General features: G+C 49.0%; 1 protein-coding gene across 1 annotated transcript in view; it reads right to left on the bottom strand.

Moving 5' to 3' along the window:
* Window positions 1-18,126, bottom strand: part of Sdk1 (sidekick cell adhesion molecule 1) — a 975,668-nt gene that overhangs the window by 30,355 nt on the left and 927,187 nt on the right. The window contains exons 37-40 of the mRNA XM_057765703.1: window positions 16,753-16,939; window positions 15,281-15,418; window positions 6,130-6,291; window positions 3,189-3,314 (exon numbers count right to left, since the gene is read on the bottom strand). Of these exons, the coding sequence (XP_057621686.1) occupies window positions 3,189-3,314; window positions 6,130-6,291; window positions 15,281-15,418; window positions 16,753-16,939 (613 nt within the window). The remainder of the gene's footprint in view (window positions 1-3,188; window positions 3,315-6,129; window positions 6,292-15,280; window positions 15,419-16,752; window positions 16,940-18,126) is intronic.

Below are 18,126 nucleotides of genomic sequence, written 5' to 3' on the forward strand. Positions count from 1 at the left end.
CCCAGGAAGAAGCTGTGTGTTTGGGTTTTTCTTTGTGTGTGTGTGTGTGTGTGTGTATACAGGCGTGTTCATGCAAACATGCATGGGTAGCACCTTGGCCATGGGCATGCTTTGGCACATGTGTGCGGACCAGAAGATAATCTCAGGTGTTGGTCCTCGTCTCCCACTTCATCTGAGGCCAGATCTCGTTTGTTGATGTTACGCCAGCAGCTAGGAGCTAGCAGGCTCACAAGCTTTCAGGGGAATCCCCACCTCCCACCCCCAGTTTGCTGCGGGAGCACCTGGTAACAGGATGTTCTGTTGTGTCCAGCATAGTTTCTCAACCTTCCTAACGCTGCCATGCTTTAATACAGTTCCTCATCTTGTGGTGACCCCCAGTTCTAAAATTATTTTCGCTGCTACTTTGTAGCCATAAATTTGCTATTGTCATGAGTCACAATGTAATTACTATGTTTTCCATCTTCCTTAGGCCACTCCTGTGAAAGGGTCATTTGACCCCCAAAGGGGTTGCGACCCACAGGTTGAGAACCTCTCTTCTCAGGCATCACACTCTGGTCCTCACACTTGTGGGGCCAGTGCTCTACTCACTACGTCACTCCCCTGCCCACTTCCCCAGTCTCTTTCTCCTTAGATGCTTCCAGAAGGTGTTTCTAACTTGCTAGCATCCAGAGACAACATGGAAGGGGAAGGGAGAGGAACTGCCTGCCACAGGAAAGAGTTCACGGCTCTTTCCTCTGGGTCTAACAACTTCCTTAAATGTCAGATCAAAATGGCTCCTAACACCACAGCCATTGGGAAAGAAGCCACTTCCTGAGGCGTGCCTGGTGCTTCACCTGTGTTCATGCTCAGGCGTTCCTTGGGAGCCCTGCAACCATCTGAAGGTCACAGTAAGGCTGCTTAGCATTCTCCATGTTTGGTGACACCCCTCGCCTGCCCTCCCCCCAGCTCCCAGCGGTAATAACCAAGTCAAAGCAGCAGCAACTCATTTTCCAATAATGTCCACCCTTCATTACTGAAACCAAATGGAACGTTCACACACGGCAGGTGGGAATGTAGATTAGGTCTGTCGCTATGGAGAACAGGATGGAGCCTCCTCCAAAACCCTAAAAACAAACTGCGGATGATCCGGCCATCTCGGTGCTGGGTAAACCACCAGAGAAAATGAGGTCGCATGTCCAAGAGATAGCTTTGCTATCTAAGATATCTTTGCTATCTAAGATGGGGACTCAGCCTCGATGCCTGTCAATGGAGGAATGGGAAAAGGACACGGTGTGGCATAAATACACGCCGGAGTTTTTCTTAATCATAAGGAACGACCAGGTTCTGCCACTTGTAGCAACACGTATGGAGTTGAGGAGACCATGTTAAGGTAAACCCAAGGATCTGTGCTCTGCCTCTAATGTGGGAACCAACAAAGCAAGACGACTTGGAGGTAGAGCTCTAGTTACAAAGAGTGCTGTGGTTGGGTGTGGCCAGTGCCGGCTTTGTGTGATGTCGCGGTGGGTACATGAACTGCCTCCCACAGGCTTATGTGCTGAATGCTGTTACCAGCTTGCAGGGGAACTATTTCAGACCTAGCTAGAGGAAGTAGGCCACTGCAGGTGGGCTCTTGTCCCTGGCCTCTTCCTGTCCCTCTGTCTGCTTCCTGTCTACCGTGAAGCAAACAGCTCCCCTCTACCTGACTTTCCTGCCAAGCACATGGGTCCTAGTGACCTTAGACCAAACCCCTTGAAATGTGAGCCAAGTCAAATCTTTCCTTCCTTAAGCTCCTTGTGTCAGGCAAATTAGTCCCAGCTATGTGAAGGCAACAAAAGTAGCCCACAGAAAACCACCACCCTGGAGCCTGGGTATGGGTTATGGGGGAGGGAACTACATAGCATGCCGGAGCCCTGGGTACCATCTCCAGCACTCCGTAAAACTGGGCACAACGAAGCATACCTGGGATCCCAGGGCTCAGAAGGTGGGGGCAGGAGGATCACCCTTGGCTACATAGAGAGTTCAAGACTAACCTGAGCTGCATGTATACCCTCTCAAAAAAAAAAAAATCCCACTAATATATGCAATTAATACTTGTTTAAAAGTGGGCAAGAGAGGGCTGGAAAGATGGCTCAGGAGGTAAGAACATGGGCTGCTCTTCCAGAAAACACAGATTCAACTCCCAGGACATAAATGGTGGCTCCCCAATCCTCTGTACCTCCAGTTCCAGGGGATCCGACACTATTGCCTCCTCAGGCATCAGGCACACACGTGATAGGCAAACACCCGCAAACATAAAATAAAAAATAAAATAACGTTTTAAAAAATGAGCGGATGTGAAGAAGTCAGAAGGAAGGAGATGGGGCAGGAGTGGGTCTGTGTGTATATGTGAGGTGTACGTACAGAGTGTGTAACGGTTGCTCGCAGCCCTGTGCACACACGAGGCCACAGGAGGACATCGGGTGCCCTGCTCCCTGCTCTGTCTCTGACCTTATTCTCCGAGACGGGGTCTCTCGCTGAGCCGTCAAGGAGGCTAGCGGCCAGCAAGCCCCACCCACCCTCCCATCTCCACCTCCCACGCCACTGGGATTACAGGTACAAATGCACACATAGCATATCTTGCTTCTGACGCGGTGCTGGGGATTTGAACTCAGGTCCCCACGCGTGTACAGCAAGCCTTCTTCCTCCCTAAGCCATCTTCCCAGCCCAGGAATGGACCTCAGCCTGCGCTTCCAGGAAGTTAGAGCACTTGATGTGCCATTTTCTCTATTAATAAGGACGTCTGTAATTACCCAGAGTGAGCCAGGCTCCTTCCACAGGCTGCCGGCATTAGACCCCTGAGACGAGGCCCTGAAACACTGCTCGATCTTCCTGATGAGCTGAACTGTCTTCGAGAGTCCTTCGCCTCTCATCTGCCCTCCTCTGAGAGTGACAATTATCATCTCTCCCAGTGTCATGCGGCTAAGCATCAGAAGCTGCATGCCCGAGAGGTTAAGAGCACAGCCCCGCAGCTGTTACTAGGCACTAAGAAGGAACAAGAAATGAGCCTCGTCTTCCACACACACCCCCTACCTCAGCCTTGCTAGGGAAATGCCAGGAGAGGAGGCCAAAGACCCCACAGACCACAACCCTCAGTGTGACCGAGCTACCACCACGTGGGCAGTGCCTGATTCTGGTCTCCAGGCAGGAGCTCACGGTCCTGCTGCTCCTACCTGATGGCCTGGCCTCTATGACGTAGCCTGTTGTGGGAGTGTTCCCAGCATTCCCCTCTGCCCACTGCAGGGTCAGCTCAGAGGCAGATTTGGTGACGAGGACATTTCTTGGAGAGCCTGGGGAGCCTGTGGGATAGAAAGAGCAAAGTGAATAGATACTGGCCTTGAGGGGAATAGTGGTCCCTCATTGGGGACAGAAATGTTGACTTTATTTGTACTAATGATTTTTTTTTCCTTGGGGGAGGATTGAAGGAAGGAGGGGAGAGGCGGAGGGGATCAGAGAAAAATGTAGCGCTCAATAAATGACGATAAAAAAACGTTAAAAAAAAAGAAAAAAAATTGGCTTTTTTGAGGCAGGTTTCTTTGTGTAACTATTAGAGGTTTTTTGGGGTTTTTTTTTTTTTTTTTTGGTTTTTCGAGACAGGGTTTCTCTGTAGCTTTGGTGCCTGTCCCGGAACTAGCTGTTGTAGACCAGGCTGGCCTCGACCTCCCAGAGATCCGCCTGCCTCTGTCTCCCGAGTGCTGGGATTAAAGGCGTGCGCCACCACCGCCTGGCTGACTATTAGAGATTTTAAAATATTTATTTATTTATTTATTTATTTATTTATTTATTTATTTATTTATTTTGTGTGTGTGTGTGTGTGTGTGTGTGCAGGTGTCTGCAAAAGAGAGAACATCAGATCCCTTAGAGCAGCAGTTCTCAACCTGTGGGTTGCGACCTGTTGTGGAATATTATTTTAAGGCATGTTGCATTCGTTTATGCTGTGGAACATTTGTTTAATGATGCAAAGATGTGTTGCATTCTTTTATGTTGCATTTGTTTAACTCCGTGAAGCTGTGTTACTTTGCCTGTGTAAAATACCTGATGGTCTAATAAGGAGCTGAATGGCCAATAGCAAGGCAGGAGAGGGACAGGCAGGGCTGCCAGGCAGAGGGAGTAAATAGGAAGAGAAGGGAGGAGGGGTTAGAAAAGAAAAAGGAGAGGAGGATGTCAGGGGCCAGTCACCCAGCCCCACAGCCAGCTATGGAGTAAGAAGGAAAGAAAGGTTTATAGAAAGGAGAGAAAGGCAAAAGCCCAGAGACAAAAGATAGATGGGGTTAATTTAAGTTAATAGAAGCTGGCTAGAAATAAGCCAAGCTAAGGCCTGGCATTCATAAGTAAGAATAAGCCTCCGTATAGTTATTTGGGAACTGGGTGGTGGGCCCCCAAAGAGCCAAGAGAAAAAAAACCTAGAGCAATTCCTTTGGTGTCACATATCAGATATTCTACAAATCAGATACTTACATTACCATTCATAACACTAGCAAAATTACAGTTATGAAGTAGCAAAACAATAGTTGTATGGTTAGGGATCACCAAAACATGAGGAACTGTATCACCAAAACCTGAGGGCTGCAGCATTAGGAAGGTTGAGAAGCTCTGTCTTAGATCCAGAGTTACAGATGGTTGTGAGTCACCCTCAAGGGCCCTGGGAATGGACCCAGGTCCTCTGCAAGAGCAGCAAGTGTTCTCAACCACTGAGCTATATCTCTCCAGCCCTAGACTGTTTTTTGAGGCAGGGTCTTTGTGACTTTCCCGTCTTCTGAGTGCTGGGATCGTGGGCACTCGGCACCCTGGCTGACCTTGTCCAGGTTTCCTTCCCTCATTGCTCCATGGGATTGATATGAGGCATGAAGGGGGTCAGTGCGCACTGAGGATGTAGGACCCAGAGGGGATGGTTTAGAAAGGCCAGTTACACCAAGCTCAACTGAGAGCAATGACAGATTGCTCAGGGAGATGCTGAGAACAGTCAGCACTATCTACCTGCAAGATCTCCAAGCGTTTGTCTCTTTGTGCTTACATTTAGCTCTGGTTTTTACAATCTTGATAAGAAAAAACATTTTGAAGGATGCATGCACAGGACACAGGAATTGGAGAGACATGTTGCTGAATCTTAGAACACCATGGCACACACACGCCTCTGTGTGGTGGCACAGAGAAGAAAGCTTCAAATCCCTCAATGAACTCTAAAGGTGACTCATGAGAAATGATTTAATTAAATTAAAAAGGGGTTACCTAGGCTGGAGAAATAGCCCAGTCAGTGGTGTCCCCACTGCACAAGCAGGAGGGCCTGGGTTTGGGTCCCCAGCACCCATTTCAGCGTGACCTCTTCAATCCTGGCACATGAGCGGGGTGGACACAGGTGCATTCTGGGAGCTCACCAGCCACTCGGTCTAGTCAATCAGTGAGCACAGGGTTCATTGAGGGATCTTGTCTCCAAAACTATGTGAAAGAGTGATTGGGAATGACACCAAACAAGGACTTCTGGCATCTATAGGCAGATACTGCACTTGTAGACACCTGTGCACACATATACTACACACATGCAAACACATGCACACAATTAAAAACAGTAAGATTTGGGGCTAGATATGTGCCTGCAATCCTAGCACAGAGGAGACAAGGGAGAACCCCTGGGACTTGCTGGGCTGCACATAAAGAGTGTATATATTAAAAAGTTTTAAAAACTCATTTATTTTTAATAAGTGTTTTTGGTTGTTTGTTTTTTGCAAGAAAACCAAAAAAAGAATCTATGCACTAAACATTCAAGAACGTGTTTCTGTGTATGTAATGAGTCTACACACAGAAGCTCATGTCATGTGTTTTTTTCCTTTTTTTTTTTTAATCAAGAGAGGGTCTCATATAGCTCAGGTTGTCTCCATCTCTGCAGTTGAGGATGGCCTTGAACTCCTGATCCTTGTGCCTCCCCCCACCTCCTGAGTGCTGGGATTGCTGCTGGGTACGGCCCTGCGTGGCTTACAATGTGTTTTGGAAATTTCCAAGACATTTTCTGGCTGCTGAACCCAAAATATTTGTTGGAGACTGTCCCTGAATTGCCAACCCACGAAGCAGGTGACAGCTATGGTGCTCAGCTGCAGTCACCAGTGCAGCCCCACTCACCCTCGGCTGGCCCCGCAGTGACATTGGCTTGCAGCTCTGGCCCATAGGTGATGGTCCGTGCCTGGACTCGGAAGAAATAGGTCACTCCCTTGGTGAGGTCCCGCACCTTCAGCCAGCGTTGCCAGTTTCCTTTCACGTCCACAGTCACCACCTTGCTCACACCTGGAATGGCCACAGAAGCACAGGGAAGAGGGGCCTGAGCGTGGTGAAGTAATTGAGCGTGCTGATCTGTTCCGATAAGAAGGAAGACAGCTTGGGCAGCTCGCGAGAGGAGCATTGCTTACAATTAGGAGGAGTTTAAATGGTGATCCCGGCCAATTTTCAGCCCAGATACATGTAATTAGAGTTTAAGCTTGATAAGTGACTCTGTCCAAGAAACCACCAAGCCTGTGACAGTCACAAGGGAAATGGCACAGGCCTCACCGAGGACTGTGGGAGAAAAGGGAAGGTGCCCAAGAAGGACTCCCAGACTGTATCCTGGAGACCATTCCCTTTCTACTCTGCCCCCAGCTATTGAGTCCTGCCTCACCTGCAGAGGCTGACTGCAAACCTCTGATTTAGTAGAGAGGGCAGGGTGTGGAAGAGGCCGGCTTCAAAAGTGAGCTTTCCCCAATGATGGGTCAGCAGCCTGACTTAGCTGACATGTGTGTAGCTTGCAAGCATCAAGCCACCTTCGGGAACATCACCCATGGACTTTGGAGTGAAGATATTAAATCCATGCCTTTTATGGAATGTTATTTTAACTAGGCAAAGACGTGTTACATTACAGAACATTACTAACTGTGTAAAGGTGTGTTACATTTGTTTATGCTTCATTTGTTTAATTATGTAAAGATATGTTGCATTTGTTTTGCCTTGTCTACCTAAGGTATCTGAATGGTCTAATAAAGAGCTGAACGGCTAATAACTAGGCAGGAGAGGGATAGCTGTGCTGTGGGACAATGGTTTTACCCTGTAAAGATTTGTTTCTTGTACTTGTTTAATAAAACTCTGATTGGTCACTAGCCAGGCAGGAAGTATAGGCGGAGCAACCAGGCAGGAAGTAGAGGCAGGACAATGAGAACAGAAGAATCCTGCGGGGGAGGGGGGGAGGAAAGAGTCAGTCTGCAGTCATCACCCAGACACAGAGGAAACAAACAAGATGTGACTGCCTCACGGAAAAAGGTTAAGCCACGTGGCTAACACAGACAAGAATTATGGGCTAATATAAGTTATAAGTGTTAATAAGAAGCCTGAGCTAATAGGTCAATCAGTTTATAATTAAAGTAGACCTCTGTGCGTTTCTATGTGACTGAATGACTGAAGGACTGGGTGGGACAGAAACATCGGTCAACATAACTAGGGCTGCCAGGCAGAAAGAAAAAATAGGAGGAGAAATCTAGACTCAGGAGGAACAAGAAGAGATGCCAGAGCAAGGGAGACATCTGGGGCCAGCCAGGCAGCTGTCAGTCAACAGACACAGGAAGCAGCAAGAGTAAGACATAGAGAAGAAAAGAGAAGTGAAAATCCCTGAGGCAAAATGTAGATAAAGAAAAACTGGTTAATTTTAGTTAAAAGAGCTAGCCAGAAACGAGCCTAAGCTCGGCCGAGCATTCAAAACTATTAAGAATAAGTTTCCATGCCATGATCTGGGAGCTGGTTGGTGGCCCAAAAGAAAGAGTCTGGCACTTTGAGTACTGACCCTGAGTTCAGAGAATGAGAATCACACAGACAATATTTCTACACAGAAATATATAATGACATACAAAGTCCCATGAAGAACCCTAATTCATGGCTATGTTTTCAGGACCCCTGATCATTTCCTGAGATTGAGAATACATGTGTGTGGGTAAATGCAGTCATATCTACACACTACACATGCATGGCTTTTCCATAGAACCAGAGGTGATCCGTTCTCCCATGTCACATTGCGGGAATGTGTATTATTTGTGTATTATTTTGCTTCAGCTATGAAGGCTTTATTAAGTGAAATAATGCTGAGATAAACAGAAATATGTGCAATAACTGTGATAGTCCATCTGATCACCAAGTCAGCCAGAGTGGGCTAAGGAGACACTGAGATACACTTCATAGATACACTGAACAAAACTCAGCCTGAGTGGCTACTGGGTGACGGATGGGCGGGCAGTGCATACAGCATGAATATTCTGGAAAACAACCTATTTTACAACTGAGATAGCTAATGGGAAGGTAACACATTAACATGGATATGATGAACAACAATTGATCTGGTGACTGAGACAGCCACTGAGTAGCTTACGGGAGGGTAGCGCACAGCACTGAAACTCTCAACAGAAGCAATTCACATCTTTGGCCAAGAGGCAGGAGGATGGAGGGGGTTTAGTTGAAGTACTTGGGATTGTGCATACTTAAAACTTAGAAATGATTTAGTCCCCCAATCTAATATTTTTGGATTGCAGTTAATTTCAGGGAAATGAAACTGCAGAAAAAGAATCAAAGAATAATGAACATTGCTATACAATTAGACTGAGAGCTAACATTTGGAGGAAAGAAGAAATACTGAAAATTTCACAAATGTACATTCCCCGGGAGGGGAGATGAGGTTCTTGGCCTCCATGGGTTTGCAAACAATGCAGTGATGATGTTTTAAGTTAGGTAAGCTCCTGGCTGTGGGACTTCTCTGAGCTCTCACTCACTCTGCCAGGCACATCCAGGATGAGAAGAGGGAGTAGTTCTTCCACATCCTTGAGGTCAGTAGATGCGTGTCCCTGGAGCCTTGTGAAGAGCTGGACACGGGGGATGCTGCCTCCTGCCGAGCACCCATGCTCCCAGCCTGTCCTCAGAATGAGGGAATCTTTGTGAAGCGTGTCTCTTTAATACCACGCGGGCTTGTTTAGAGGAACCAAAGTACCATCTTATTCAAAACTGATCCATTGTTCCAAGCCATCGGAGCACGGATCTGTAGACCCCAGGTCTCCAAAATGCCTCTCAGCTGGTTCACTGCGCTCATAATGTGCCTTTAATACAGGTTTGTGTCAGCCGACTTACTGCCTTCTGAATGATTTCAGAGTGATTTAAACAACCTCTCTTTCACCCTCCTCATTTGGGGGGTGGTCTGTAGAAAAATGTAGTAATTTCTACAGATCTGGATCCCACCATCTTGCTACTCAAGGAAGGGGCTACAAGGATGAAAGGTGGCACAGGGTGGCTGTCACTGCAAACACGTTCTCAGGTGTAAGGTTGCTTTGTAGTGGCTCCTTCTGTTCTTAGAGACACTTAGTTCTCTCTGGAGCAGATGCAAATCCATTTAGGGACTTGGTACATTTGATCCTGCCCAGAGGAAGGGTCATCCTGGCCTTCCCTCCATTTCAAGTGTGTCAGAATTTTATTTATGTAGTCAATTTTAAAACCATGCCCTGTACTTTGAAGCCTTGGGGGTACAATCTCATAAAACTATGACAGTTTAAAGCATATTTAAGAAACATAAAAATATCTCTGCCATAAAATCAGATTCCCCAAAACATGGTTTGGTGCTCAAATGGCTTAGTGCTCCATGCAGTTCAGTGCTCCAGGGAGCACAGTCTGTGGGGTGTGGTGCTGGGTCCTAAATGTAGTAGTTGTGCAGTACTGCAGCGTGTGGCTTTTGGCAGCATGGCGCTCCTAGTAGCATGATACTCTGATGGCTGGCACTTCTACTGGATGGTATATGCTGGTGCAATGGCCCCAGCAGGGTGATTGCTTCCAACGTACTGATGCCTCTGTCCTCCCTGTGGTTGGTTACTCCTGGTGATCAGTGCTCTAGTTGGTTATATCCCGAGTGGTGCTGTGCTCCCACGGGTGTAGTGCTCCAGTGGGATGTTCTTCCCAGTGGAGTAATTTCCCAGTCATGGGGATGCTCTTAGTGGGAGTGGTGTGCTAGCATGCCATTATTCCCAGTGGGGTAAGGCTGTTCTCAATGGGGTGATGGTCCCAGAAGGGTGGTACTAATACTGGGGTGATGGTCCTAGTGAAGTGGTGCTCCCCAAGGGGTAGTGCCTCTAGTGGTTTCGTCTTGTATCTGGCTGAACATTTGCTCCCCTACTCCTGACAGCAGCAGGAAAAACTCTCAGAGATGCATGAAAGGAAAAGGCAGAGAAGAGCAAAGACAAGAACTTCCTGCCTGCCCCTCGCCAAGAGTGGTTCTCTTGGAAGTCTGCAGTCCTAGGTCAGCAGGGGGAAAACTGGGGAAGCCTTAGTCCCAGGTAATGCTGGGTAAGAACAATGTTCTATCTCATCAGTTAATTATTTAAATTTCTTTTTTGAAGTACTAGGCATGAAACCTAGGCCTTACATGTCTAGGCAGGTGCTCTACCACTGAGCCACACCCCAGCCCCTCACTGGGGGATTCTAGGCAGGAGCTCTACCACTGAGCCACACCCCAGCCCCTCACTGGGGGATTCTAGGCAGGGGCTCTACCACTGAGCCACACCCCAGCCCCTCACTGGGGGATTCTAGGCAGGGGCTCTAACACTGAGCCACACCCCAGCCCCTCACTGGGGGATTCTAGGCAGGGGCTCTAACACTGAGTCACACCCCAGCCCCTCACTGGGGGATTCTAGGCAGGGGCTCTAACACTGAGTCACACCCCAGCCCCTCACTGGTGGATTCTAGGCAAGGGAGGTGCTGGGTCACCCTGCAGGCCTGTTCAGCTGCATACATGCATGTGCGAGTGTGCAGCATGTGAGTGTGTGTGAGTGTGCATGTGTGTGTGTGTGTTGGCAGGGCTCTAGTGTGTCCTGTGTTCAAACATCTGTTAAGCTGTTAAGCTCCGCTTGCCTCATGATGGCTGAGCTTCCACTGGCCATGAGAGTCGAGCAGCCACAACCAGAGTAAGCTGCCGCGGGGACACTGGTTCAGGAGGCGTGAGTAGTGAGACCTTTTTTATGGTCACCACATTCTTGCAGGGCCATTCATGGGTCCTGTGGCTCAGTTGCTTCTGCTTACAGGCAATTCTGTAGTGTCATTGGCTGGGCTGTGTGCTTCTAGTCACCAACCAGCAGGAAGTCTGGGATCAGCCATGACAGACATGCAGAAGAAGGCGGGGATGTATCAGGTCAGTGTAGGGCTACAGAGTGGGTCTGAGGACAGCCTAGGCTACAGAGTACATTTGAGTCTAGCCTGGGCTGCAAAGTAAATGTCTCAGAACAAAAGCAAAAGCAAAATCAAGGATCCAGGCATCTGGATCACTTGCTCTTGGACTGTCTATGTTGAGGCCTGGCTGTCCTTGACTTCCAGAGCCAATAAAGGGCCACAAAGTCACAATCCTGTCCTTCCTGTCCCAGTGTCCCAGTTCTCAGCACGGAGCAGACACCTCCCTGACGACAAGATCATTTGTGATGAAGCAGCTAGACCTCGAGACACACAGAGGGGCAATGCCAGCAACAGAACATATTGTCACTTATGAGAAGAGGTAAAAATGGGTGCATCTGAAGAGACTCCACCAGCTGCCACTTGGAGAGTGACACGCACACACCCAGCTGTGCCGTCAGTGAATCGCCTGGTGCTCCCTCTCCAGTGCTCGCCTTTGCACAGGCTGTCAGGCACACAAGCTCCCCAGCTCCCTCCGATCCTAGGCCGCAGAGCTCCGCACATGCACTGGACACCTGGGTTCAAGTCCCTCCCCTCCTTCTGAGTCTGGAAGTCCAGTCAATGGATGGAGCACTCTTGGGCCCGTAGATGGCCCCACAGAAAGGCACCGACTGCTGAGCCTGATGACCTGAGTTTGATCCCTGGGACTCACATGGTAGAAGCAGAAGAGACTACTGCAAGTTGTTTTCTGATTTTCACATACATGCCGTGCCTCATGGGTGTGTGTGCACGTGCCCATATATGTGTGCATGTGTGTGCTTGTGCACAAACATACACACAAGAAAAAATTTAAATGTAATAATAGAAAGATGGGCTCTAAATTCAGTTCTTTGTGTGTGGTGGGTACATGTGTGATGGGGGAGGCAATCATGTGTGTGCATATGTATTCTCGTGTGTAGGGGCCAGACGTCAATGTTGAGTATCCCTCCTGTGGTGTTGTCTGTCATGATTTTTGATACAGCACCTCCTACAGGTACTGAGGGTCTCCGAGTAGGCCAGGCTGGTTGGCCAGTGAGTCCCACAGATCCCCGTCTTTCTTTCTCACCAGTGCTGGGATTATAAATACATGTCACCATACCCTTCTTTTTGGGTGGCTGCTGGGGATCGAATTCAGATCCTCATGCTTGCAAGGGAAGTACTTTACTGAGTGACAATCTCCCAAGCCTCCTGAACTCATTTTCTCTGTAAAATGTATTCCGAGGCTACAGTTCAGCATGGGGGCACGATGCAGGGATGGCAGACGGCAGGTGAGGAGGGGGTGAGAAACAGAAATCAGAAAGGAAAGGCCCTGACTGCTCCTAGGTGTGGAGGAGGATACTGGGCTGGAGATGGGGAGGGGAGGGAAGGAGGACGCCAGCCAGGAGGACCTTGTGACAGGTAGGGACTGAGGGATGCAAGGAGAATATGGCGGCCAGCATCTGCTCTGTACATTAAATAGGCACCTCAGGTGTTTGCACTGTGCAGGTGCGCTGTCAGTCAGCGGTCCTCAGCCCTCCTAAAGTTGCAACCCTTTAATACAGGTCCTCATGTGTGGTGACCCCAAGTATTAAATTATTTTCATTGCTACGCCATAACTGTAGTTTTGCTAGTGTTAGAAACTGTAATGTAACTATCTGTGTTTTCCAGTCTTAGGCGATCCATGTGAAAGGGTCGTTCGAGACCTCCAAAGGGGTCATGACCCACAACTTGAGAACCACTGCAGTAAGTACTCATAAACACTGCCCATCACTGAGGCCAGGTGGGATCATGTCTAAATGGATCAAGTGTGTCAGAACACATTGTTGTGAAAGAGAAAAAAGTACCCTCCCCCAAGCCCTGGTAACACAGGGCGCCCAGGAGGCAGGAGGCTAGCTGGCTGGGAGGAGCAGCCATGGGAAAGTCAGAACTGTCTGAGGCATATACAGAGAGAGTGTGAATCACAACAGACAGCAAGTTCCCCGTGACATGGATACTAAGGAATGACAGGCAATTGTTTGGAGAGCAGGTACTAGAGTCAGCTAGGAACAGCAGCCTTGGGCTCCCAGGGTATGAGCCACAGGATTGTTGGGGATCCAGGCAGTCATTAACCCGGGACACAGGACATAGCAGAGTCAGCTGCTTGTTTGAGGACAAATGAAATACTCAAGCCAGCTCTGATTATGAAGGGTACCTGGGTCAATTAATGCCACGATTCTGACAGTCACTACTCATTTGAATGACTTCAGTTGTTTGCCGTCCGTGAACGTGAGTGTGTGTGTGTGTGTGTGTGTGTGTGTGTGAGATGTGGGGAAGGAACCCTACTGAACAGATAGGAAGGCCTTTGGGAAGTCTTCAATCTGCTGTCCATATAAAGATGGGCATCTCTTTTGGAAGTCTGTCCTGGGGTCTTGAAGGTACTCCTGTAGGAGCCACCTGCTCCTGGACAAGTTGCTCACCCCGGCAGGAATGCCACCCAGCAGGACCACAGCCATCACTGTCCTCTGTCCCCTCCAGTGCCATATTGGACTCTTAGAACTCCATCCACAGATCACCCCCACAGCTGTTAGGAAGCTCATTGATTGGCCCAGACACCCTTAGCTTTTTTTTTTTTCCTCTCACTTCCCCTACTCTGGTTTGGGACGTGGCTCGGAACTGATGGTGCAAAAGCCTGGGGCCATAGTTTACAGTGAGCATTCTGTCTTTCTTAGAGGACCATGAAGTAATGGCAAATCTTCTTGTCAAAGGCATCAGAGATTCGATGCGATAAAATCGAGTGTTTGAATGTTCCCTTTCAAATCAACTTCTTGCTCCACGGGACTGCTTATTTCAAAAGGAAAATGACCCCGGCGTTAAAGGGAGAGCCATTATTATCTGGCCAGCTGCTGATGCATTATTTCCTCCTGGGCATTCAATAATCCCTAAGTTTTACCATCTATCTGCGTATGACCAGGAGAGGGGAGGTCTGAACCTGGGTCATCATGCAGAGATGGCTGCCCCTGTCCCTGGGCATGCATTGGGATGAGGAAGAAAGGCCTCAAGGTCCTCAGTGGACACAGGAACACGTGGATAGAAGACTCAGCCATAGATGGAACTCAAAAAACACCCAGAGGCAGGACTGATAATCAGGTTCCCGGTGTGTGCCTAGGAGCCCTGCTGGTCCTTTGAAGCCACACCCTTAATCTGCCGCTTGCTGCTGTTCACCACATTGCCTCCCCTCAGCCCTCCAGGCAGAACGATAGGCAGATCTCTACTGCTGTCTTCCCTCAGTGACTATGGGCTCCGTGATCTGCTTTCCCAAAGCCATCTGCATTCCATACCGTGACTCGTCTATTATTTATCCGCGAGCACATTCTTGGGAGAGCAAGGACCTGCTTTCTAACCTGTTCTCTTAGTTAGGTTTTCTATTGCTGTGAAGAGGCACCATGACCACAGCAACTCTTATAAAGGAAACATTTAATTGTGGTGACCTGCAGTTCAGAGGTTCACTCCATCATGGCATGAAGCATGGTGACATGCAGGCAGGCTCGGTGCTGGAGAAACAGCCGAGTGGCTTATATTTTCAAGCAACAGGAAATCGAATGACTGTCACGCTGAGTGAAGCTTGAGAAAAAGACCTCAAAGCCCACCCCTACAGTGGTACAGTTCCAACAAAAGGTCAAAAGGTGTGGCCCAGATTAAAGGTGTGCCCTCCAGTCTCAAGGTCTGGATTAAAGACGTGTGTCGTCCAGCCTTCTCCAACAAGGCCACACCTCCTAATAGTGCCACCCCCTGTGATCTTATGGGGGTCAAAGATATTCAAATTACCATACCTGTGGTATTCAGACATGGCATTCACCAGCAAGCCCCAGAGTCTGTTACTCTTTACTTGGAACCCGGTTCAGCTAGTTGGTTATTTAGCCATTGCAGACCTGTCTCCAGCTCTCCAGCACCAGGGTTGAGCATTGCCATCCCTAGAGTTTCTACATGGACTCTAGGAGTTCATTCAGGCCCTCATGCTTGCACTGCAAGTACCAGCAGCTGACCCATCTCCCCATTCCCTCTCTGTGTACTCTGGAGTAGAGTCCACTACAGTCACCCCACCCCCCACTCACACACAAGGACTTACCTTGCACGGGTGCTAAGGGCTCATACACCACTCGATAGCCCTGTAGGATGCCGTTAGCTGCTGATGGCTCCCCCCAGGACACGTTGAGTGTGGTGGAGGTTATTTCTGAGAAGGCTAAGAAGCTGGGGGCCCCAGGAGCTGGGAAAAGAGCGCACAGGAATGCAGAGTAAAGATAAGGGCTTTATGGATATCTCGGACAGGGCCGTGCCTCCCCGGGACGGGCGGTGCTCCTAGGTGTTAGCTAAGGTTGTGGAAGTATAAATGGCCAAGAGGAATGGAGGGATGGGAGACACAGTGAACAGCCCTCAGCTGGCTGAGATCAACAAGATGCAGGGGCCCTCCCAGAAGATCACAGAGGATGATGCAGCTGAACCACAAAGGAACGGCAAGGGGAAAGGACAAAGGCCAGAACAGCTAACAGAGAGAGCAGACGATAAACTGTGGGCAGCTCCATCGCTGATGCTATGTGAGATGCTGAGTCCGGCTCTCCAGGAAAGAGGAAGCACTGTCTCCCCTCGCTTCCTTTCCCCACACCCCTCCTTCCTCTTCACAGCTCAGCCCTCCCCTTTCCTGCTCTTCTCCCCTTTTCTCCCCATCCCTTCCCTCCCCACCTTGCCTTTCTTCTCCCCTCCTTTCTGTCCTCCACTTTCCTCTCCCCTCCCTCCTAATTCCTCTCCCCTCCCTCCTAATTCCTCTCCCCTCCCTATTTCACCTTTCCATTTCCCGCCCCTCTTCCTTCTCTTTCCAACCCTTCTTTCTCGTGGCAGGGGGTGGGGTGGGTAGTACTGGGGGGTGGGTGATGGTGGTGGTGGTGGCTGCCACCTTGATCCTTCCTCTTGAAATTTCTTTGAAACCTTATATTCACAGATTGCTGTTGGGCTAAGACACAAGGAAGCCTGAGCTACCAATCCATCAAGGCTGTGGATGGGTATAGAAGCCCTGGGGTGCAGCCATGTGGGTCCCCTATTTGGGCCCTGACCTCCATGCACAAGGAACTCAGTTCCTAGAGACCAAGATGAATGGGGAGAAGCTCTGAGAGAAAGCACTAGAAGGAGCTCTGTGGGTCAAGAAGGGAGGTAAGATACAGACAAGGCTCTTCCTCCTTCCCATGACTTTGAAGGCTTACAAGAAAACACACTGCTACAACCTAGCCAAACTTCCTTAGCACAGGCATTGGGAACCAATGGGTTACTGTCATACTCCTCCAAATTCTAAGTGCACTCTTTTTCTTTCCTTTTCTTCCTCCCTCCCTCCCTATTCCCCCTCTTTATTATTTTTCTTTCCTTTTTTCTTTCTTTTTTTTTTTTTTTTTTTAGACAGGGTCTCATGTATCTCATGCTGACTTGGAGCTCAATATGTCATTAAAGAGGACTGAACTCTGTATCCTCCTGCCTCCGTCTCCCAAATGAGCTATACCCCTGGCTCTTGAGCAGTACCCTTGATGCTATGACAGGACAGATAGGGCCACCTACCAGCTTGATGCGTGCGTCCCTGACGTGGGTCACTCTTGGGCCCGTCACCCGCGGCATTGAAGGCAGAGATGCTGACCAGGTACTTGGTGTGGCTGGTGAGATTCTTTATCTTTACCACAGGCTCAGGGAGGAAGAGGACCTTCATCTTTTCAGTCTCGTTGCGGCTGTCTGCCTCCCAGTAGTAAATCTGTTGGGCAGAGCACGGGGTATGTATGGTTGGAATCTACCAAGCCTTAGTATGAAGACAGTGATCCTAGGGTTCAGGTTAGTTGGTGAAGGAGGCCTAGGGTACTGGGGTGTTGGGCAATGGTCAGGAATGCTGCCCTGTTATCTAGACTTTGAGCATCATCTACTTAAACTACTCAGGGTGGGAACTGCAGGTGGGCCAGTATGCAGAGGTCACAGCCTCTGCTGCGTGTGGTGGTTAGATGGAAGCTGTCTGCTCCAGGCTCATGCGTTTGAACACTTGTTATGTAAAGCCTATAACCTGTGATGTAGTCTCCTTGTGGGGGGAAGCACCAGTATCTGCTCCCTGCTCTGACCTACAGATAGGCAAGACCCAAAGTCTCTCCCCATACCCCCACAGTTTGTTCAAAACCCACACCTAAGTCTTCCATCAATGTAGCAAAACCACTTTGGGGAGGAAACACCAAAAATCGCAGGAAGGAGAAGGGGGATGATAGACCAATCAGTGTTTGCTGCACAAGCATGAGAACATGAGTTCAATCCCCAGCACCCATGTTTTTTAAGCCATGCATGGGATGCATGCTTCCACTCTCAGCCCTGGGGAGGTGAGACAGACAGACCCCTGGGGCTCAGCCTGTTTTACAAGCCAGCAAGACAGTAGACAGTTTGTCTCAAAACACAAGGTAGGGAAGGGGCAGGAGAGGTGGCTTAGCAATTAAAGGTATATTCCACGCTTCCAGAAGATCTGAGGTCAGATCCTAGCAGCTATCCCTGGCAACTCACAACTGCTGATGGAGTTCTGATGCCCTCTTCTGGTCTCCACTGGTACATGCACTGATGTGTACATACCCAGACACAATTTAAGAATGATTTTTTTTTTCTAAATGTGGTGGAGGGAACCTGAGAAACAATAGCTGGCTTCCAAACACTCTCTCTCTCTCTCTCTCTCTCTCTCTCTCTCTCTCTCTCTCTCTCTCTCTCTCTCTCTCCAGGAAAGAGTCCTAAGCTGGCACTTGGGGAAAGCACCTTGCCTCCCTTAGGTACCATTTCTTCTCATCTAGCTTTGCTGTGCTTTACAGGTAAATCTGAGGTCCAAGCACAAAGGTTTGAATGATTAGCAGAACCACTTCCCTAAACAGCTGTCTGGCAACCCCTGCCCCAAACCCGTGCCAGCTGGACTGCCCAAAG

This window comes from Chionomys nivalis, chromosome 3, assembly GCF_950005125.1.
Source record: "Chionomys nivalis chromosome 3, mChiNiv1.1, whole genome shotgun sequence".
NCBI lineage: Eukaryota > Metazoa > Chordata > Mammalia > Rodentia > Cricetidae > Chionomys > Chionomys nivalis.